The sequence below is a fragment of the Botryllus schlosseri genome, chromosome 13 (assembly GCF_051294905.1).
Source record: "Botryllus schlosseri isolate E-star chromosome 13, Bs_hap1, whole genome shotgun sequence".
In the NCBI taxonomy this organism is placed as follows: Eukaryota; Metazoa; Chordata; class Ascidiacea; order Stolidobranchia; family Styelidae; genus Botryllus; species Botryllus schlosseri.
The window spans coordinates 12,624,032-12,649,033 of NC_137248.1; the positions used below are offsets into that span (position 1 = coordinate 12,624,032).

Sequence of the window (25,002 nt, forward strand, 5' to 3'; positions counted from 1 at the left end):
TATTGATTCTCTGCTTCTAGTAATATATGGGGTAGGCTAACTGTCGGTGATCAAGTTTGTGAGACAAAATCAGCTTTCCCCACTGTCTCCAAAACACTATTCAGGTTTGTTGTCTTGGCGTACAATGTCTTCTGGAGAATTAAACTGCAGACGACTAACCTACCGGGGCTGGTTATCTCAAATGAAACGGAAAGTTTGAGATCTTGTCATTGCGTCTGAGATGTTCCAAGCGTTTTTGAAGCAGAGGAACTGCACCTTTAATGTCGCACCCTATCAGAGTGGCAACCCCTTAAAAAGTACGGTATACCTATGGTTTCGCGATACACACGCTTTATAAGCACTGGTCTATAGTCTACTCTACATACATTCTCCATCTCCTACTTTTAGTACGAGATAGGCTACTAATCGACAGTATATTCGCATCAGTTTTATGGCGTACTTACATCGTAGAAACGCCGCATTCTTACCAAGCAGTGCTGCACTGCAGATTGGAACTCATCACGAAACGGCGGGCCGTATTCTTGCGGTAACTAATTATTTCGTCGCGGGCCGGACGATTTCACTTGGCGGGCCGGATCCGGCCCGCGGGCCGTAGGTTGCCGACCCTTGGTGTATACAGACGATGGGCAATGCTTTGCTAGTGTGACGTCATATTGACGGTCAATGTGTCACACCTCATTTTAAAATCCGCTAGTGGGCGCTAAAGAGTGTCCGGAATTTGCTTCACAAAAATATGGCAACCCTAACCTATAGTATTGTCCCCTCTTCGTTTTTGTGCAACAGGTATTCTGCACTCTTGTCTATATTATATACCTTGCTTCTGCTGCTGTTAGAAGCCGATGTTTCTGCATTACCAATGAACCAGCTTATACCTGGTAAAGCTGTAGCGTGCCTACTGTTGGAATACAACACTTGAGTACCCGGAAGCTGCATCCATCTCTCTTACACCGACATACATATGATTTGCAGTAATATGGATCGCTAAACCCCCAACTTTCGGGAACGGATTCTGGAGTTGACTTCGGTCGGACTGGAACCCGCAACCTATTGCTGTCGCAGATGTGGAACATGCCACTATGCTATCTCGCCACAGGCATTCATGTTCAGAGCATACCGTTTGAGGCCTATTAACACACCTGTTACTTCAGGCTGAATATGTTGTTTACATTGCGTTTTTTGGACCCTGTGTTTGATGACTCTATTATACCTGCTAAAATGTCCATCCCCATTACACGAGATCCTCGTCAAAGTGAAATATCTTTTAACCCCCACCCAATATCAACCTAACTAAGATATCAATCGACTACTTCGGACCTTTCATTTGGAACAACAACATATCCGTGGATTGCCTTAAAACAGATTAAAAAATACCTATACTTGAGCACTCCTTGTCGTCATCTCAACACTGTTGTCCCACCTCGCCCAGATATTGCTTCATTGATCATTTTTTTTATTTGCTAACATCGTTTACTTTTTGCTTTTTATTCTCCTTATTTAAATATCATTTTTACAGCCAGACTGTATAGAGACAAGTGTAGCCTACCTGTTTGATGCTGGTGTGATCAGATTAGTTGACTTCCACGGTCATATCGATCATTCCTATTTGATACCGAATACCGTGCAATGTGCATGCATATTTTGTATACCATTATTATTGCCATCCGTTTGTTAGGTATTTTGTGGAATTAAAAAATAAAGATTCTCTCTATCTATCTCTCTCATTCCGTATATGAGTTTTGTTAACCTCGCGCTAATCGGACAATCTGGGGATACACCCCTACGCTGAGAAGCAATGTTTACCGCTCCGTCAAGTTTCAGATTAAGATATGAGATAGCGGCGTGAGCTTGTTTAATATAGGGTTGCCATACGTCCGGAATTTCCCGGACATGTCCGGAATTTCACTGAAAAATCTGCGTCCGGGAGGAATTTCTAAAATATGCCTAAATGTCCGGAATTTTGAAGGGTTGAAGTAGGCTCAAAAGATTTTCGTAAATCAACATAAACAATATTTTTTTCAAGCAGATTTATGATATTCGAAATCCTTCTTCGCGCTGCGCGCGAGGTAATGCAACGTATATTAATATTAGTATGGGCACCAGGCACCACATTCGCCAAAAAGTGCAATCAAAATAATATAAATTACCATCATTTACTGAAATAAGTCCAATGGTAATCGCAATTATAAGCAAACGGTATAGTACTAGAGTTGGTCAAGGCCGATTGGATGCTTATAGTCACAGATAGTGGTTCCCAATCTTGGGGTCGTTTACCTTTATCTGTAGATCGCGATGATGTTGGACGTAATCACCGCCCTAAGCCGGGAGTAAGTTTGGGCAAGTTGAATTATTTTAGTAATCAGCTTATCAAGTTTTTAGCTGGGCCACGGAACATTTTAAAGTTTGAAATGAGGTCGCGACTATTAAAAGTTGGAAATCACCGGATGTGCAACCTGCTGGTGCATTTTATAGTGGCCTGATGGAATAATCAATAATATTGAAGAATTCATTCATAAAATTTCACAGCCAAATGCATATAGTAATTGCGCAAGAAGTTACATCGATAACCCTATGGTGGGTTAGATATCAGTGCTTTTTTTGGGCGGAAGGGGGCGGAAAAAATGTTGTTTCGGACCTGATTAAAATAAAAACACACAATAAGCCCATTTACATAGTCAAGTCGTCTTGAAGCCAAGTCGTCTTGGAGTGACGTCATGAGACGGCTTGCCAAAGTGATCGAGTTTACATGGTCATGTTTATCGCAGCTCGAGTGATACACAGCACTTCAGCTCGGGAATATGCTACGGCAGTTGAGATATCCAGAAATACTTCAACACAATTCTAGAATGACCAAATACACCGTGTATATATTCTTTCTGATAGTGAGTTGTGCAAGTTATATTGTCGGCTGTACTCGCTTCATAAGTTGTGACGCTGAATAAATAAGACCCCGTGCATATTAGAAAAGCAGTATCATGTACTGATAGAGCTTTCATATTCACCCAGTTGAAATACGTGCCGGTTTCGTGAAATATGAACATGAAATGTTGGTATGTTGCTGTACAGTGGATTCGTTTTCAAGTACCGGTAATGTTCAAGGGTTCAAGCCGTCTCCAAGCGACTCTGCGGAACGGATTGAGCTCAAGACGGATTGAAGCAAGTCTGCCTTTTTCTCTTTTTCAAAAACGAGAGGGTCGGATTGACGAGTCAGCTTCGAAGCTGACCCAAACGGCCATGGAAATGGGCTTAATGAGATAGCCGCACCGACCTAACAGTATAGCAGGGCTGTCAAACACAATCCCTACAGGCCAAACACGGCCTGCCAGACGGTTTTATCCGGCCAGTGGAAAAATCTATTGCACACCATAGCAAGTAGCAATCACCAGAGCTCACATTACAGAGGGCCCAATTCATGACCTTCTATTCCTGTATACAGTCGTTTGACAATGCTTTGCTTGTGTGACTTCATATTGTCACTCAATGTGTTATACCTCATTTTGAAATCCGCTAGTGGGCGCTAAAGATAGTCCGGAATTTGCTTCACAAAAATATGGTAACCCTAGTTTAATAGTGTAGTCGGAGCTCTACGTATGTTATATGCTCATGCAGTGCATGATAGCTGTACTAGATATTGGCCGAAGGCGCTATAACTTGCAGTCACTAACCGCCGCGTTTGCTAGTTCAAACAAAACACCGTCGTTGCAAAATGACTCACAGCCACATTCCACACATAATCGTTTATAATTGATACTAAGTTACCAGTGGGTAATTTGGACCCAAGCGCGACCCAAGCGTCACGCATCAAAAAGAATGCATGTTTAATATTAATATGTTGCGTTTCACGGGCATGTATAGCATAGACAACGCGCCGACAATAGTTGTACGCAACAAAGCTCTGAAATATGTGTGACCCACGTCATTTCAAATTGCAGTACATTTTTTTTACTCTGCGGGTCGCATTTGTACTGCATTTGTATTACTCGGATTGCTAAGACGGACTATTCGGTGCCGACTATTTTGACAACAGGACGCATCAACATCGTAGGTCTCGGCCAACCAACGACGGCCTGTTTTATCAAATGGTTTATCAATCTCTTTGGCACCGCACTTCGCCCAACCAGGCGCGGGCCAGAACTTCATGTCTTCGTGTGTCCCGGTGCGGCGGAAGTTGGCCTCGAAATACCCGTGTCTCATAGTCCCGCACTCGCCCGTTGAAGACCACTACAGTAAAGCATCCCAACGATCTTCCACGGCGTTTTCCAGAGAAACTCATGGCTTGACAAATGTTATCATGAATTCAAACCAATTTGTCGAAGACAAAGGTCGACATATTCACATGAACAAATTAGTCTGTAGTATCGACTTTTCTGCATGTACCGAGCAGTGACCATGCACAGGAAATCGCGCGGAGCGGGGATTTTTTTGTTGTGATAAATTCAACAGATATCACACAGGGTCTACATATTGGAAGATTGTTCTGGTGCCATCGTGATCCGACATTATGCCCTTTAAGATGCATACTTTGAAAACGCCTGTTCTAACACAACACGACAGTGCAGTTTGTAATAAAATTGACTTCATAAACGAATTTGACAAATGTTTTATTTTGACTTTGAATTTTATTGACCTTTTGTTACAAGTCAAAAGTAATCGTAGTAGTTATAAACATTGATGGTTTCACAATTATCTATTAGTCACCCTGACTACAGGTGAGGCACTGCCTCACTTGTCTCCCCTGACCGCACACCGAAGTTGTGATTGTAAAGTGACATAATATATTCAGGTGTAGCCTAAACACCAGAAAACCACGCCAATGTTAGCATCTTCAGTGTTCGATATTGCTTGGATACTTGTAAATGGCAATATAACTCGTCGATGATGTCGTATGACGGAAAAATAAGGTGACGTAATAAACTCCTTTTGGGGATTCGGAAATATAACATAATAGCGTTTCTCTTTAATTTTCTTGTGAAGAGAGTAACTTGTTCCATCTTTGACACGCGAACAGGTTTGGCATGTTGAAGAAGTAATGAAGTAATCTTCTTGTCTATCTCAGTGGACAGCTCTTGCCTGGACCAGCTGTGTTACAGCTGAAATTAATCGCGATGGTGTCGGCTCTTTGAGCAGGATCGCGTGCGTCATTGTCAGCGATCATAAAAGCGTTCTGACCGTTCCGTGTTATTTTGGTAAGCTCCTCGTAAGCTGTTGGCCGTGCTGTGTACTCTCCGACACCAACTGCAAGTATCTGAAAATGTAGCAGTAGCTCACACTCCTTGCTATCGACACATCGCTCGTCCAATCGAGCGTTACCCGCGACTTAGATGAGTCGGTCACCGGTGGATCAGCAAGTCATTAGGTTGCGATTCGTCATTATAGCATAAACAGCACCTATGACCGTGATCGTACTGTGGCAATGTACTCGCATTTCATTTTATATATAATATTTCGAACATTTTACATATCAATAATTGTACCTGCTGCAATATTATTATAATTGATGAATAGAGGTCTGTTAATGATTACATAAAACGCAAAAGAGTTATACCTTCAAGTTAGATAATCTTTTCCACATTATTTCTAAACCGAACGATTCAACATACACTGAATACTGTATTACTTACATTGCAGTAAGTCTCGAAACACAGTACGAAAGCAACGCAAGCGTGAAATTGGATTATTGCTTGATAAAACCACGCCACAAAACACCAGGAATAAAGAACAAAATGCTTTGCAGCCCTGCGATTGAAACAAGGCGGATCTAGTTCAGAGGTGGACAACCTGCGGCCGTGGACACGTAATTCAATTAGTATGCGTTGGTGGCCGTCGACTTGAAAGTTGAATTTACGAATTGACTCCCGGATTTTTAAGAGATTTTAATCAACCTTAAATTTTTTTCGCGCCGAGAGCGCGCGATTCCGTGCAACTTCGTTTGTCGATTTCAATTTAGTAGCGCCCGTTGCAATCCGAGCAACGCAGTACAGATGTTGTTGTTGTTTGTAGTATTCATGGTGTCTGTCGACTACTATGGTCATTTACACCAGGCCAATTTTCGTCATTTTATTCCGTAGATGTCGACTTGTAGCACGGCCCACTAGGCTTTTATAAGACACCGCTTGCACGGATGAGATGGCGAAGAGTAGCCTAGACAAACCTCCAACACTTGGGTAGGAAATCTTCGACCTCAGTCAGTCTCGACTCGACATAGGTGTTGCAGCTGTGGATTATACCACGACGCTATCTCGCCACCATGCCAGTACAGATGTGAACAGCTGATTGAAATGATGCACCCCACATAGAAATACCAACTTAGAATCGCGTCTTCATCATGACAGAAATTTGTTTCTGGAGGGTTTGGGGATTTCAATATCTTTCCACCATACCGACAATCCTGATGGGAGGTCAAGAAATAACAACATGCACCAAAGTGACTATAATTAATTACTATTGGCCCATCCGAAGATACATCATCATTTATTAATTGCTCCAAATTTTCGAAAAGACAGCCTCCATTAATTCTACCAGGGAATATGATCACATGGGCTGAGAAAGGATAAATTTTTGATAGGAATATGTGAAACTACTAATATTATTGACGAAATTCATTCGTGAATCTGTAAAAATTTACTCGCTTCGCGCCACCATGTCGAATTCAAGAATCCAATAATCTATAAATAGATTAGTCGGGAGCTCACCGCAAATGGACATGGACAGATTAAAATGGGTATTTGGCGTCCATTTGTTCATTACGATCTAAGCTCGTAATGCGGCCGTAGGCTACGTGAATAATCGAAATACGGCCGTGAATAGCAAAAAGAATAGCCACTCCTGATCTAGATGGATGAAATTGCGCGGAATTGTGCGAATACAAAGCTGGAACGGCCTTATAACTGCATGAGTCGTCATTGTTGCACCATGATCACTTAACAAACGAGCTAAGTACTGTTTATTGAGTCATGCCGTAACCTAACGAAAGGAATTGCGAGCCTGTGTTTGAATTAAGCGGATATTTGACTAACTTGACGGGCGTATTTTACGTGTAATTATCATTAAGTGGATTCGACGGAGTACGAAAATATTCTACTTACATTCACTCCGTCCCCGATATCGTGAATTTCACGGGCGATGGCTTCTGAAGCATCTGTGACCGGGCCGTTTCGTTTCACGACATACAGATATGGTTCTAAATTTCTGTTATACTTTTCGAAAATGTTGTCCCGTACGTATGCGAGCGCCATTTCAGTGTCTGAACCTGAAAATAGGTTGGGATCTCATAATAAAGACACGTAATGATAGTATGGAAATAAAGTATTGAAAAACTTAATCACAGCTAGGTATGGTATTATGCCTGGTATTTTTGGTATCGACTGGTATTATTGTGAATAGCTTGACCACTGTCTGTTTTTTGCGAGTAATGTATTTCACCGGACACCGTCGGATAGTTTAAATATATCATTCTAAGTATACTTCCATTTGAACAGCAACGCATGAAACTCAAACGCAATATTCGAAATACTGAGGTGGTCAGGGACGGAGTATTTTTAATTGGTCTGAGTACTCAAATAGACTTTGCCTGCTTGAATTACTTACTAAAGGGGGTATGGTTTTGACAATTCCAACTTCCATGCAACCAGTATTGACAAGACTCATGAGTCATTAGTTTTTAGATTTCTGATCTTCTAAAGTAGAAAGTAGTTTTCGGATATGCCCACCACGTTCACGGTGAAATTGACATAACGACTGCGTGAAATAGTAAATTGCAGTGATACTTGTTGCATTGCATGAGTTCGCTATATGGAATTCGTCGTGTTCACCATGTTTTCTGCATTGGTTAGTCACGGTTTTGACAATGGTCAGTGGATTTTGCAAATTGCTTTGTTGCGCAAGATGACTTATTACACTGGTCAACAAAATGACAATAAAAATTTTTGGCAGAATATCCGAGAGCCGTTTCTGGGGTTTTCGAGGTGGCTGATTACGAATATCAAATTAGTTTTGCCAAATTCGCTCTTGTAAAGAAGATACTTATACCCCTAAAAAAAGCCTCAAAGAACTCTATTTACCCTTGAATATTTCACTTGGTAGAAATAGAATTGTATATTCTTTCTTTCTAGTTTTATACGGGGCATAAGTACATAATTGACTAGGAAGAGCCCTCATGTCGTTCTCAGTCATTCTGTCAATATTAACATGACCTGGTGCGAAATATTTGTTTGTCAAAAACGCAGTTTGTCAAGCCTAAAAAGTTGTACTTTTCCACAACAGAAATACATATTCTCCTCTATCAATTGGTCATTCTACAAAGATTGAAGAGGAGTGTAACACTATAAAATTTGTCATTGAAAAGCTTAACTACAATAATCATATGCGTCTCATTTCTTTTCACTTGTAAATGGATAATTTTCCGCTGCGTCAACAAAGTGGGTATATAGTATTACTTTCTAACGGGAGACTTAAACCTGGTATCTTTGATCGAGTTCAGATTCGAATACGGATGAAAGATTCCCATTTCATTTAGAAAGGAATTCACTGCATGGAATTTCTCATAATATGTATAGTAATAGATCTTTTTGTATGATCACAAAGCATCCAACTACAAACAGTTGGTCCGAAAATTCGTGCATATGGAAAACTTGGAACAAACATGAGCATAAAAGTTCACTTCCTGTTTGGTCATATTGATATATTTCCTGATCATCTTGTTGATTAGCAAGGGGAGAGATTCCACCAAACATCAAAACAACATAGGAAACATGTCAGGGCAGATGCGATAAACATAATATGGCAGACCACTACTCGAACCTTTCTAGAAACTGTACTAAACTGCTTCCAGGCGAGAATCGTACAAAAAAACAATTGTGCTTTAAAATAAATTGATTATATTATATTCCAGCTGATTATTTCAAATTTACAATAGAGGGTTGACGTAAAGCTGACTGAATGAATGCCCAGTTATTTAAGTATCTAGGTAACTACTTATATACATCACTGGAGTTTATTGATGTACATGATATCCGTGAAAGTATTTAACTATGGTCAATCTAATATTCCTAAATATGGTGCTGCTGCTGTATTGTGATTTAAAAGAGTCTTCTGTGTGTAAACATAACAAGTAGATGGAATTTCTAAACTTTATAGTACGACTGAGCCGATTTTCTATCTAGCAACTACGGCGAAAATTGGAGATTTTGGTCAAAATGGCTACATGGGTTATCTCCAAAACAAGAGCCAATTTGAAATAACACAGTTCATACTCGGAATCAGTGCCCTTCAGAGCCTCCAAAACCACCCTTACTTTGTCTGCCTAAAAATATGGGTGGACCAGTGTTATTCATTCATCTGGGTTGTAACCATGTCGCGAGGTTCCGAGTAGCAATCTCACTTTTATAGTTTTGACTGGAATTACGCCGGGTCATTTTCAATTCGCCATCTGAGTCACAGCACAACACAACACAACACAACATCAAGAGCGAAATACACTACATGTAGTCAGCGAATGATGCTTATTCTTCCAATCAATGGAATTGATATCGTTGTTTGAGGTAAAAAATCTAGCAGGTGAACGGGGTCAATCTTGCTTTCATATGTTTATTGTATGATCAAAACAAAATCCGTGCGATTAGGGTGTTGGCTATTGCTGTATAACTTGTTAATGGGGTAGTATCGGTAGCAAGTATAGAAACCCGTTTTACGCTCTGCTCAATATCAACGTCGCAATACGCCGAATACATTGTCCGGTCTGGCCTAGCCCGTTAAGGCGACAGCTTATATTCCCTTGCAAGTCCTCGTCGAAATTGTTGGCAAAGCGACGGAAAATATTGATTTTATGGGATTAATATAACATTTCATTGCCCCAGTTAATACATTAGGCGACGTTTAAAACGTCAATATGTTGCCTACTTCAGCATTGCGGCCAGAGTCGACGCTAGGTATCGTGTACATTAATTTATCCCTTCACTTAAATATAGGGTTAGAATTAGCATGATGACGTCACGACGTTCACGTTCGCGTTCACACAGAACCTTTCAAAAAGGTTCGCGTTTACACTAACCTGAACCTATCAGAGGTTAACACCATCCCTAATTACAACCCTGGAGAACACTGACGGTCAAGGTCAAGCACTTGTTGCTTTATGCAGCGCAGTATGCCGTGGAAGCCTTGCAGTAAATTTGTCGAGTGAAAATATTGAATACAAGAATCAAATCCGATAAATTCATGCAGTACACCTCGCTAACCATGGCGTTGTTATTCCAGGAGTTAGTTTTTCGTCTGTAGGAGGAAATCACGGCGACAAACACCATACAATATTTCTGTCTGCCACAATAAAAAGGTTTTGGCAGAGGAAACTTTGGATTGAAAAACACAATGTTATGAAGAAAGTCGGGACATTCTTGATGCTAACATGATTCATGCTAACTTCAATTTACAATTTCCTAGTTATCTACCAGGTAACGTGGAAATTATCTTATCATATTATTAATCAGCATGTCACTCACTTGTGCCTCCAAAATGCGGCTTACTTTGAATGTCATCGCGGAGTAACTGAAACAGCAAATCGCGGCCAGCGATACCGCCGATGTAGACTTCAGGAATAGAGTTCGTTTCATCAATGTCATCGTCGTATAGCACAACAGAATATCTGATGTTGTACCCGTTCCGATACATATAGGTCATAAACTCGGACTGCCAATTCGATATGTTGACCCAATCCTCTTCGTTTCGTGCTGCCGTCTTGTCAATTAACGACACGACCAGGACTTCTTGGTTTTTTCCGCAGGCCACGCAGCAAACATCCTCTGTAACGTTCCAATACGGCTCACCTCTCCCTATAGACCTATCGATGGGTAGGCATACCGCGGCTTTGTTATCCTTTGTGGAGTAGCCACCGTTACAAGTAAGAGTCATGATTGTTCCTACATTGAAGTCGTCGCTGTAGCTTATATCCCCGTTGAGTTCCGGGCCAAATATGTCTTCGCAAGTGTTCTTTCCGCAAGTAGGGGCAGAATGGGACCATTGTCCTACTGCGTCGCCATTCCCATCATCTTGGCATTCAGAAGTAATGCGATTCCTTTCTACAAGATCGTATCCATCGTTGCACTGAAAGTTACATCGGCTTTTGAATATATTACTGTTCGTGCACGACACTTCACCGTTACTGGGATCGGTGTGCGGGGGGTTGCAACGGATTTGCACGCATGTGGGCGCCCTACGAGTCCATCTACCCACACGGTTTCTGTTACCCATGCATTGTGTTTCTACAGTGTTGCTTCTGGTACCAGACAAATCGTAACTTTCATCGCACGTAAACGCGCACACACTGTATTCCATATTTGTGTCATTGCATGATACTCTGCCGTTTTCTATATCAAATCTTTCAGGTTTACAGGTGATTTTCAGTTTGCATGTTGGAGGGTCATCGGTCCAGCGTGGGCTACCGCCATTACTGGCGCACTGGATTTGTTCCACTCCGTCGAGCTCATAAGATTCTTCACAGGCAAAAGAACAGTCGCTGCCAACCTCCTCGCCATTAGTGCACTGGTCTATTCTATTAGGATCTGTCGCAAATTCAGCGCAACGGGGATCAGGAACGCACTTCGGTATTTGCGTCCACACTCCCTTGCCATCCTGCCGCGTACATTCGACAACTTCAGGACCGTCTCGCGTAAAGCCTATTCCGCATGTGATATTGCAGGTCGTTCCAGTGTGTTTGAAAGGCACCTTTTGCGGGTAAGGGGAAGGGTTCGTGCAAGTTTTATTCCCATTTGCTGGAGCCTTGAAAAAGGGGCATTTCACAATCAACTGACAGTTTGCCAGGGGCGGCTCCCAACGAGGCTTTCTGATTCTGTCGGGATTATCGTCAGATATACATTGAAACACGTTTTTCTCCAATTCGTACCCGTCTTTGCATAACATCGTACATGTATTTCCGGCAAGTCGTTTGTTCGTGTCTTTACAATCAAATTTTCCAGTCGCATTTCTTATTATTTTCAGTCTCGTACACTTTGTGGGAAGCGTGCCTGTAAGGAATAGCGATTAGCAGGCATTTAATTTTCAAACAGCAAGAACGTTGCCCTCCCTACGAATTTTAGCTTCGATGCCAGTCAGGTACATGGGGTAAGGCAGATAGTTTGTAATATAAATATGCAGAGATAACCTTAATTTAGGTACTTCTCCAATATTAGGAGTTATGCAATTAGTTGGGATCGTGCGAGACCATGACAGACTCTGGTTTGAAAGATGTCACTCATGACTACTTGACTGGGATCGGAGTGTCATGAGCATGATATACACCAGTGGTTCTCAACCGCCGGTCCATCAGACCGTTGCCGGTCTGCGACGACTTTCTCAGCCGGTCCGCCAGCTATGTTACAATTTTATACCGTAATTTCAACATGCAAAATGTTAGAGTCTTGGTCATAGATGAAATAAATAAAAAATCAAATTTTCAACAGATTCAGAACATCGTGAAGTAACATTAGGTCTGGAAACATGTTCGATTTGACTTGAAGTTCAAATCGTGCCATTTGACGATATGCGAGTGACAAGTATGACCTGACCCGCTAAACGGCGCAGTTTGCGCGATCATTCGTTATCGATTCATTCATTTTGTGAAGGGCCGTAAGCAACGTTCCATTTAATTTTTCACGAGTCTGCGGTAATCGCGCTTGTTTCACTGTAAATATGTAGACTGTCCTGTACAGGATATTTAACAAATGCGTCTATTCCCCACTCAAAACCATTGAATTTCCCACCAGTGGGGAATTCCCCACCGGTTGGGAACCACTGCTCTGATCAGAAAGATATAGCCTGATGAATTTCGGGGCTGTTTTCTCGGAGTGCCAATATTTAATTTTCATAAAAGTTGAGTAAAGCCCAGAATCTATCTATCTATCTAGCTGCCCGTGGCGTTCTAATATGGAAAAGTGGTATCTGGCATTTGTAACGTTGGTCCTGTTTTAGTAAATCTTTCTGGGCAAACGATATGAAATATATTTTCCGCATTTTAGAATTACTTTTATATTTCTCTTTCAATTCCCATTATCATACTTTGATTTCTAATTAGTTTCAATTCGTATGTCTGGAGAACAACATGTTGAAGAATAAAAGCAAATATAATATTGCCAACTCTATTTTCCGAAAATATAGCTACACCAAATGACATTTACGATCTGCCATGCATGTTAATAACGTATACTAATAGCGCAAAGTGTTAATACCGTATGTGATACAACTATAGATCGCTCTTCGTTTAAAGTACGGGCCTTATAATATGAGGGAGGGCGCCATGTCATGATATTTTCAAAATCTGGGTGTTCGAGTAAGCAAAGCGCAGTTCCATATCACCACTATCATTTACATCCCATGATGCTTACAAATACTTATTCTGTCGGATATTGATATTTTTGTAAATCTCCTGGGATGCATGAATGTGAATCAAACTCTCTGCACCTTCCTCATAGCTCATTCTGCAGCTTTTTACAGTCCCATACGAACGAATTACGACCGTTTTCACAACTACTTATTTACTTGAGTAGATTTGAAGTCATCAAATTTTAATTCTACTTCAAGTAGATTTAGGTTGCTTTCAAAATTACTACGTCTACTCGTACTTGAGTTGCCTTCTTGACTACTTTGACCACCTCTGATAACGACATACATATACTTTTTCGAGTTACTGTTGTATATCCAATTTTCCCCTGCTTAATATTATGTGATTAACTTACTTACTTGTCGCCATTTTCAGTTTGTCGAATATAAGTATTATTATTATTTGCCTTCAATTGGAGAGAGACTGAAAAATTTCCCGGTTGTTTTCACGGAGTACCAACAATAATTTAATTTTCACAAAAGTAAAGTCCAGAATTTTTTTACCAATTCGCGCCTAGGAGATACGGAGTGACAAATATGTTTTCGCGAAAGTCAATCAATCGATCAATAAATATATTAATAATAATTTCACCATTTCAATACACCACAAGACTGCGATGCAATAAAAAGATAAGAAGGAGTCGAAATGAGATGTAGTAGTCTTTAGAATCAGACATCAGCCTGGCCTAGGCGATGTAAAAAGATGGCATGCGTATCTGTCAATATGGCGTGTTGCGAGGTTCCGTACACATCGTATTGTCGCCTATATGACATGTTTTATCACCGTAAATATGGCTCATCAAACGTTTGGAACTACCGTTTCGTCATCTAGGATCTACTTATCCTATCGTAGTCTAGGAGCACATGGTGTGTCCTAATCTGGAAACGTGGTCTCTGACTTTTTTATGCGTTAGACCTGTTTTAACTTGAAGCTTCATGGCTCTATGACAGAGGTCTCAAACTCAAATGTGCTCGCGGGCCAATTTCCTACTTTTTGATGGCGTCGCGGGCCGCAGCACCAATAATAGGGGAATTCAATGTATTTCCAAGTAGGCCGTATTTGAGGGGACCTTGCAGACTGACATTCCACACGTCTCGAAAACATGTGAATTACTATTGTGAATTCACGCCTGGCGCGACAAAGATGACATTTTTATATATTTGAAATGAATTGTTGCAGTACTGGGCATAGTTTGTCAAAATAATTAGTTGTAGACAGCATGCGAGAGAACAAATATCGGGACATGGTAAAAGCTTGCGTTATAATTTTGCAGCTAGCGGACATTTGACGTGCCGCAAACATAGGTAGAGTTTTAGAATTTTACAAAGATTGATCTGATATCCGAGCATTGGAGCAGTACAGCCAAATCCGGCCCTCGGGTATAGGCCTACTCCTGATAACTAGGCTATTGGTCATATCGTTACCAAAGTCCAATTAAATCAGTGTTAGATTTACCTTCGAATATTTGAACAGATCAATAACAACTTGAATCTAATGATTACTGTGCCATAGCAATAGAAATGCCCAATCGCCGAAGAATCCATTTGTATTACAGCTGTGAATCGTAGTTTACGACTACTTTATATACTCGTCACATTTAATTGGCGATAATAACAAGGATAAAGATACCGAAGATGACGCAGGATGTAATCAACTATACATCAAGCGGGCACCATAATGCCTATTGTTGCCATACCGACCTCCTTAGATATCTAAATAAGCTATGAAACGTAAGCTACGACCTTTTAATATTTCACTATTTTCCATACTAGTTTGATATTTGGTTGCGTCCGTGATTGTACTAAGTCGCGGCGTTCCGCGTCACAAAAGTCCTTCTCTGATTGTATCTTTTGACGCGACTTGGCTAGTGTCATTTTTATTTTATCACCCATCGAGTCCGAGTAATTCTAAAAAAGGTTGCACCCAAGTCCGAATCAACATTTTCAGTAGAAATCATGTTTAACTATCATAAAGTGATGTCACGTAATACGTAACCTTCTACTATGCGTCGTAACTTTTGAAAGTGATGTAATAGTGAAATTTGATGAGTAGTTTCATGCTTTTGGAGTAGTTTTAGAGCGAATTTTAGGTTCTCTAGTTAAAAAACAATTGGTAGTTAAATATTGTCGAATACTTCGAAATCCAAAATGCAGTCGCGGGCCGCACAAAATGGTCTCGCGGGCCGCGTGTTTGAGACCTCTGCTCTATGATGATGATGATGGTGATAATGATGATAGTAAATGCTTATGCTTTCGGAAGTTCACACCACCTGGGATGCCTCAACATGAATGAAGCTCTCTGCACCTTCCGCATAGCCCAATTTGCAGTTTTTGACAGTCGATGCGAATATATATTATAATTATAGGGCAAGTTTGTGAAACTTTTGCTACTTTTTTTTTACAACTTCCGACAGCTTCCTAAATACTCAGAGCTTATGCAATATGGTGTTTTAACCAGTTTGAAGGAATATTATATTGAAACTTTTTGCAATGATCTTCATTTTTTTATGCAACTTTCTGCGACTTTTTATTTTATGCAACTAACTTTTTACTAGAAAAATTTGGCACTGTATGTAAATAGATCGCTTGATTATTTAATTGTCGTTTAAATATGAGGTCCTTTCTGATTTGACGTACATTCAGGCTAGACCGCGGAAAATTATGTTTTCACAGGGTCAATTTTTTCAAGCTTTTGAATTTTTTGTCAACGTCAACGTCGGAATTTGCTACAGTGCCTTGGATACGTAACGATTCTCTCATACCCTGATAATTTCCAGGAACTTGTCCATAAATGCAACTTTTTGATACAACTTCTGCAGAAAATAACTGCGACTTTCCACGGATTTGGCTGCAACAAAAACTTGTCCTAGTTCTAACTGTTTTCACCTCTGCTTACACACCTGCGCAGATTTAAATCCCACCAAATCTACTTCCACTTGAAGTAGTTCTAGGTTGGTTTTAATACTACTACTTCTACATCTACTTGAGTAGCTTTCTTGACTAATTCCACCACCTCTGCATATTTCGTTTGATGCGATATCCAATATTCAATCTAAACGTGTACCATTCAGTCCTAGCGAAAAGAATATGTATTCACTCCAGTGTCACGACACCACTGGCAGTGGTTCGAATCCCGGTTTGGACCAACTTCTCTGTGTCGGAGGTTTATCTGGGCTCCTCATCGCTGACCTCATTGCCACAGCAGTGTCTCGAAAAGCCCAGTCTGATGGTGAGCCACGCCAGTTAAAAGTCGGCAGTAACGAAAGAGTCCGGATGCATGAAAGAGAAAGAGACTGAAGTTGGGAGCGCGCGAGTGTGGAAGTCATCCGAAAAGAATACGAAAGCAAAGATCCTGAACATTGCTAATATCATTGTCGTGGTGTACATGACCTTAATAGGCGATAAACACCACTGTTGTATGTGGTAAATAAACCAAACCAAACTCCAGTGTACCACCCGTAAGGGTGCCAAAATAAACCGGTGCTACACGAAACCGGAACCTCCCTCAGACATACCCCATGGTATAGATCAGTGGTTCTCAACCTTTTTGTCTTCGCGGACCCTTTCTGAACCGTCACGGACTAATGAGGATCACCAACAAAATGACCTTTCTTGAAGATAGCATCATACTATTTATGAAGAAATTGGGTTGACGTTTATTATTTCAAAGCGAATTTTGCAACTTGATTTCTTGAAATACGTGGTCGTTTCTTGAAAATCAGCGCCTCCGATTTGACGTGACCGACACCGAAAATCGATGTCTACTAAGATAGGTGGTGGCGAATGTCATAATAACTAGGGCTGGGCAAAATCGAGTACCTGAGTGATTCGATTCTGAATCACGTAATATGCTTCGAGTCGAGTCGAGTAATCGAGTATCACTCATTATGACGTCACAACAGGATGTACTATGTCGAAGTCCAAATATGAACCTTTTATGCCACCACAAAGAACGTAATGCCTGTTATCCATCACATTAAAGATACTTTGGTATTTTTTCGACCATACCGGTGTCATTGCACTTCTTAACAATTTTGTTGGATGATAATGACTTCAGAAATGTGTTATTTCCAGTAACGTCCGTAGCTTTAAACCAGTGGTTCCCAACCTTTTTCGGTGGCAGGGCCAAATTTAGAATTTCAGAGTACGGTCGGGCACAAATACCAGGGCAATGAAAGCAACCCAAGATAGTCATCAAAATATGAAAATTGGCATTGTTACGATCATTCGCTTGACGCCATTGACCATTGTGTTGTCGCGCTCCCGTTGCTCAGAGCAATCAACTTTTGCTGGCTATTTTGGAGTAGTTTTAATGCCCTGGCGAGATTTCAATTCATATTTTTGCAATCAGTGCGACACTTGCTTTCGATAAACACCGACTTATCAAATTATTCGGACGCTTGGGTCGCGAGCTATAGGACTACCAATTATGCTGCTTTTTGCCGGCTATGCAGTACGCATCTCGGCGTATTCAATCGTGAGTCACTTGTTGCACATCTATCCGTAAATTAGTTATCAATACCCAGAGCCGTAACAGCACTTCGTCAGTCTCCTCCAAACGTTGCTCTTGGGCCCCCCATAGAGTGATAAACCGAACTTCGAAGCCCCCCTCAGGCTAGATGGCTGTTTACCGCTATTTATCATCTAAATCGGGCGTCCGTTTGAGGCAGCTATCCTCGACTGATCGCGCGAAGCGCGAAATTTTTTTATAATTCATGATTGAATCGGTCAATATAATCGGCAATTGCATATATATTATTATCAATTTTTATCCTCTCTCTGCTCACGTAATCAGATTGACCGGTTGAGCCGAATGAGTTGTGTTTGAAAAGGTAAGACCACTCAATAATAATTAAACATCTTCGGGCGTATACGCGTTGGCAGGAACGAAACAGCACTTCGTCAGGCCCCCCGAAACACTTAGGTCTTGAGCTCCCATAGGGTGATAAACCGACCCTCCGTCCCGTTGTTCGCTTCTGCCACGGAATCAGGATTATCGTTTAGTGAGCCAGCGTGTACTGCGAAAATTTTCGATGATTCAAAATGAAATAGGTCAATAAGATCGGGAACTGCATATATATATTGCTATCAATTACTTGTCCTCTCTGCTCACGTAATCAGATTTACCGGTAGAGCTGAGTGAGGTGTCTTGGAAACTGTAGGGCCCGTAAATAATAATTAAACATATTCGGACGGGCGGACCCGTTGGTACGACTTCCTTACATGATGTTATTTCGTGACCTCCAGTCTGCTATTTCAAAAAATATAGAATGGCCCAAACGTACTAAACTAAAGGATGCACACGATTTCAAACTGGTAGTTCTTCACTGGCATATAATTCTTCCCTGTGGGATGGTAGCCTATTTCTCTCGTGAGGTTCCGATTGCCAAGACAGGAACATTCGGCGCCAGAAATTTAGGTGCCTATGGTCAATTATAGGCCACCAATATGTATTTTGTATATACATAACGAAGTTTGTGGTCAGCGTAAGGGCAGTCATTTTCGGCCAAGGTTTTCTCGCTGCCGATCGTTCCGGCACACTTCTTGGAGTCGCATGTTACATGGCCTAAAACTTTATATGTCTTAGTGCGTTGTGGCGCGGTAACGGCCATCGCCGATATGCCCACTTCTATAGATCTTGCGTGTTTTATCTTGCTGGAAGAGTACCCAATAATTAAGGTATTTTGAGATTTGAAATCGCGCGCAGCTCGAAAACATTTTGAAAAGTTGCATAAAACTTGATAAAATAGTCTATAATTTATGCTAGTTCACTAAATAATTTCGGACACCCTTCGAGCTCGCTCCCTCCAATTGGGGGGCTTGGGGTGCGGCAGTTACGGTCCTGTCAATACCTATATCTATACCTATAGGAACTGCTCGTTCAACAGGAAAGTTAGCGCACATTACATTGAAACAGCAGTGACGTAATCTTAGCAGTCTACTCACAACTTTCCTGCAATCCTAATTGAAAACTCCAGACTCCAAGCCAAGCAAAAGTCGATTTCTCAATATTTTTGTGGGGGCCGCAAGAAGGCTAGCTGGGGGCCGCATGCGGCCCTCGGGGCCGCGGTTGGGAATCACTGCTTTAAACTGTGCCTGGTATGCTCAAACACGGCCAATCAAGGTTTCACGGCTTCCTCAGTGGAAAATAGTATCAAAACTATAATTCTCGTCAGTAAATTAACTTTCAGTTGCGAGGACCGTATAATTTCAGTACTCGAAAACATCGTCTTTTACTACTCGACTCGAATCATTAAAATTACTACTCGATTCAGATTCGAGTACTCGAATCATTTTGCCCAGTCCTAATAATAACGCTTAACGCTTCCGACGACGCATTTGGGTATGATTGCAACAAATATGACGCCAAAATTGACAACCAATTTTTAATGAACATATACTGTAACATCGAGCCTGGTCAATTCTATCCAGCAGCTTATCTTGAAGTTATCATGGAAAAATGGATTTTGTAAGGATTTCGAAGTCACTATGATTGACCTTAATAATAATGATTTTATCAGTATAGGTTATTGGAAATGTAGCAATTAAAATGAGCCTGCACAGTAGGGTATTTCATCTCGAACGGCCATTCTGTAGACGTGAGTTCTTTAGTTTTACTAGTAATGAAGCGAAACTGCCTTGTGATTTTACTGAGTTTAATAAATTCACATTAGGTTATCAACTATTTTGTAAATTTAGTAGCTTCGTGGACCCCCTGGATATGCTTCGCGGACCCCCGGCTCATAACCACTGGTATAGACCAAATGCAAGATTTTGATCAAAATTATGCTTGCACGTAGAGATGTAGAAAGGTAGGCACGTGGGATTTTTAACCTCGGTATAATTCTGAGTTAGGTCCTGTTTTATTGTATCTCCTTTTAGGTGTGAATACACACACAGTCTTTTGGCTAAAAGTTTATGATTTACTGTTTTTGTAGTTTTGTTTGAAGAAAGTACCCGTAGATGATAGTTATCGGAGTGTACCGGATCCGTTCTCGGTCATTTCAAGAATCCGGACCAGATAATTATAAAAAAGGATCGGAGTCTGACCAGAGAATTGGTCGACCCGAATCGTACTATAGTATACCTATAAGCACTATCAATTGGTACTTTATTCCAATGTTGCATTACGATGGCTTCTAATTGTATATGACCTATGCTACTCATACTATGTGTATCACCTCGGCAGTAGTGTTCTTCGGAATTGCAGTTATAGGTACCACAGCAACATATGCGCTTCTCCTGATCCCTCCTGTCAAAGGGTTTCTGCAATACATAAAAAAACAACGCATGAAAAACTGGTTTATTGTAGGCATACGAAAGGGTGTCTGTGACACCAAGAAGTGCAATGCAATAATAAATGGTTTTGTTATAGGACATTTATATAGACTACGTTCCGTTTTTCTTATTATTAAACAGATATACGTGATTGAATTTTGCATATGACTTGTTGAGTGGTGTTGCACAGGCAAGGACAAGCCACGGAAAATCTTTTTTCATCAGACTTGCACAAACTAGTCATTTAGTTAGTTGACGCTCAACTAACTAACGTTTTTTTGAGTAGTTCTAGTTCTAGTTGCGCTTTTTGAAAATCCAGTAGTTTGTACAAGCCGTGTTTTATGTGAGTGAGTATCCGAACTTATGTGGTACAGATTAGAAAAATGTAGTCGTAGTTCATCCAGTTGGTAACTATGCTTACATTTCATGACCTCAAATTTAAATATGCCCTCCTATAATGCTTTTCCAAAGATAGTTTCAGGTATAGACGTCAAAATATTTGGATGCCTGGATTGTGCAAGCTATGGTACCGTATTTACAGAAACGTCTCGAACTCAACCTCGTGGTGCACTCAACAAGATTCAATGAATGTGATAACAGTGGGTTAAAGCACAGGAGACTGGTTTGATTGATTTGAGAGTGATAGGCTGATTTTCGCGAATAAATTTTTAAAGCGGTAAAGAGCCCCGACACCACGCAACATATTTGTTGTTATATGGTTCATATGATCAGACCTACTGAGTAGGCTATTTCATCGAAGATAATGCCAAGATATTTAACTGTTCTACGTGTATTTCTAGGGTTATTTTTAATTGCTATTCTACAGCGGCTTTCTTTTGCACGTAGATCATGGAAGATGAGAGTTTTGGTTATGGAGGCACTGACCTGAAATCCTTCCATTTCACGACTGCGAGAATAGCTTACTAATAAATGTTATAGAACTAGGTTAGTGACACCAGCAAACACTGACATGTCATCAAACAAATGTGATGCACTTGCAGAGTTGGTCAAAGTAGAAGTAGAAGTAGCGACGATAAAATCTACTCAAGTACGATTAGAAGTACTTCTTCCGTAAGCCACCTACAACTACTTGGAGTAGAAGTAGAATTGACTGACTTTAAATCTACTCAAGTAAGTAAGTAGTTCTGAAAACAGTCTTAATTCCTTCGCATGGACTGTCAAAAGCTGCAAATTGAGCTATGCGGAAGATGCAGAGAGCTTGATTCGTATTGATGCATCTCAGGAGGTATCAGGTTTCGACATAATAAGAATTATTACGCATCATGGGATGCAAATTATAATGTTGATATGAAAATGCGATACTAATCCTTTGTTTACTAGAAGATCCCGTTATAGAGAATATCATGGCATGACGCCCTGCCGCATATTATAAGGCCCCAAGTTTAGGCGAAGAGCAATACTGAGAAGTAGCGTAGCGTAGATTTATTTTCGGAAAATAGAGGCATCACTACAGTTGCTTTTATGCTTCAACATGTATGTCCTGCAGACAAAAGAACTGAACGTAATTAGAACTAAAAGTATGATACTCGGAATTGAATGTGAAGTACAAATACCACTTCTAAAAAGCAGAAAATATATTTCATATCTTTTGTCAATAAAGCTTCAAAGGAGATCTGCTAAAACACGTGTAACATTTTTAAAAAGCCGGATATTCCAGATTAGCAGGACACGTCATGGGCTGCTAGATTACGATATGATATGTAATTGCTAGATTGCGAAACGGTAGTTTCAAGCGTTATGGTGGGCCATATTTACTGTGATGAAATATTTGATATCGGCGACAATGTGGTGTGAGCGGAAATAAGCAATCCGCTACCTAAATTATATTCACTGATAATTTCGTGAAAACATATTAGTCACTCCATAACTAATGTGTGCGAAGCGCAACAAAATTTTTGGGTTTTACTTGACTTTTATGAATACTAAATGTTGGTAGGCCGTGAGAACAGCCCCGAAATTCCTCGGACTATCTTTCGTATTGGGGGATTAAACTAATTCTACTTGACAAACTGGAAATAACGAAAAATAAGTAAGTAGACTGTGGCGAGAGACTTCAAGCTCTTTCGAAAATTATATGGACGCGTTGCTAGCCATTAAACTAGGCTTCTTGCCCTCGGTCCGCTTTCTGGCGTAATCAGAAGGAAACGGTCAGACAGATCATCGAGGATGATTCTGGCAGTAAACGGTGCGAAATTCCTGCCGACATAATCGAGCGGAAATTTCGTGCTGACGCCGCCGCTGACGTCGCTGATAATATTGCTGCTTTTCCTCGCTGGATGTCTCAGCACAGTTACCAGGGCAACCTGGCTTCTGCTGTTGACGACGAGTCGATTACTCCATCAGAGGTAGCAGGAGTCCAAGCGACCCTAAACACCAGTAGTTCGCCAGTCTCCGATGGTCTCACCTATGGATTTTGGAAACGCTTAGACCACAAGGGAGAAATCCTCTCTGAGCTTTTCGAAGTCTGTAGGCGTTGCCGACGTATTCCACTTGTATGGCGCTCGTCGCGGGTAATCCTGATTCCAAAGGACCGCGACGGCGACATGCAAGACGTCGGCAACTGGAGACCCATCGCGCTATCCGTGACGCTGTACAAGATCTACGTGTCCGTAATCGCTCGTCGTCTTCAGAGATGGGCATCCGATGGAGATGTTATCTCCATGGAACAAAAGGGGTTTGTTCCGCGAGAGGGGGTCTTCGAGCACGTGTTCATGCTTGAGTCCTTGCTTGCGGATGCCAAGTCGTCAAGGCGGGATATTTATCTTGCCTGGCTTGACATCCGCAATGCATTTGGTACCGTTCGGCATGGATCCGTGATCGAGGTCCTGAAGCACTTTAACGCCCCGGAGTATCTGGTGGAGGTGATGACCGATATTTACGCGTCCAACGTGTTTTCAGTCGCGACCAGCTCTGGTCCGACTGACCCCATTCCAGCGGGGAAGAGTGTCCGTCAAGGATGCCCTTTATCGGCCATCACCTTCAACCTGGTCATGGAGGTTCTCCTGCGTGGCGTTGCTGGGCTTCAAAGCAGCGGTTATCGGTTTTCTGCGGCGGATGGCGTCACTGTCAGAGTTCAGGGTTACGCAGATGACACCTGTCTGTGTGCTTCGTCTCGCGTCCAGCTTCAAGCGCAATTAGATCTGTGCGATGAATTTTCTCGGTGGTCTGGTATGAAGTTCAAGCCCGCCAAGTGTCGTGTTCTTGCATTGGGATTCAAGGGAAGCCGATCGGTCGTGGACTCGGCCCCGTTCTGCCTTAATGGTGGCGAGGTCCGGGTCCTCGATCGTGACTCTTTCTGGCGATACCTGGGCAAGAACATGGGTTACCAGTCAACCGAGAAAGGTGGGAAGGCCCTTAAAACTTTCGAGGCCTATTGTGATAGACTTTTTCTGTCACATCTCACCTCATTTCAGAAGCTGCTCGCACTGAAGAGGTTCGTTATTCCAAGAATCCTTTTTCAGTTGAGAATCCGCAAGTTCTATCGAAGCGATCTGCGTCGCCTGGATGCGCGTATCCGCACGTTGGTGAAGGCGGAATTCCGCCTCCCTAACAGAGCGTGTCAGCCCTTCTTCCATGCTGGGCTGACGACAGGCGGTCTGGGGATTCCCAACCTCTGCTGCGAAGCAGATGTGTTGAGGCTTTCCCAGGCCGTCAAAATGGTCAATTCCACTGACCCCTCTGTGCGGGCGGTTGCGCGTGGAAGGTTGGCGCTGGTCGTCCGGAGGACTTGCCGAGTCCCAGAGGCGTCGGAGACCCTGACAGTCGAGTTCTTGAACAGCGTGAGTCTAACAGGGCACGATTCCAGGGCGTACGGAGACGCCTACGGGCTTTGGACCGAGGTCCGACCCGTTGCTAGGCGTCTCGGTGCTCGCTGGTTCGTGACCGAAGACGGGCTCTACCAGTTGGCTCTAGGCGCCGACTGCTGTCAGGATTTGGGTCGTCTTACCAAATTCCTTCACCTGAAGGTGAACCAACGTTGGAAGACACGGTGGATGGAGCTTCCCGACCAGGGCAAAACTGTGGAGTGCCACAGCCGGTACGGGAGCTCCAATCGCTTCCTCCGGTCTTCCATCGTCCTGACGGCAGTCGAGCGTAGCTGGATGCTTAAAGCTCGACTGAATCTTCTGCCACTTCGGTCGATCCTGGGTCGCTTTAGAAAACGTGTGGAGCCAAGTGTGGTCTGCTGCAAGTGCGGACAGCATACTGAGACCCTGCCCCACGTACTGAACCACAGCCTGCCAGTGATGGATAGCATCACGAACAGGCATAATTCGGTGCTTGGGGTGCTCCTGGACTGTATACCAAGCTCCTCTTCTTTTTCCAGATTCGATTTGGACCGCG

The 25,002-nt window shown here is 42.0% G+C and overlaps 2 protein-coding genes across 3 annotated transcripts in view; both read right to left on the minus strand.

Moving 5' to 3' along the window:
• The window catches only part of LOC145453504 (B-cell receptor-associated protein 31-like), a 457,607-nt gene that overhangs the window by 376,558 nt on the left and 56,047 nt on the right, over positions 1–25,002 (minus strand). The window lies entirely within an intron of this gene.
• Positions 4,979–25,002, minus strand: part of LOC145453484 (sushi, von Willebrand factor type A, EGF and pentraxin domain-containing protein 1-like) — a 61,198-nt gene continuing 41,174 nt past the window's right edge. For both annotated transcript variants that reach the window (XM_080331458.1, XM_080331459.1), the window contains 4 exons: positions 20,544–20,628; positions 10,491–12,011; positions 7,083–7,246; positions 4,979–5,242 (listed from right to left, as the gene is read on the minus strand). In XM_080331458.1, coding sequence (XP_080187584.1) covers positions 5,045–5,242; positions 7,083–7,246; positions 10,491–12,011; positions 20,544–20,628 — 1,968 coding nt within the window. In that variant the 3' untranslated portion in view covers positions 4,979–5,044. The remainder of the gene's footprint in view (positions 5,243–7,082; positions 7,247–10,490; positions 12,012–20,543; positions 20,629–25,002) is intronic.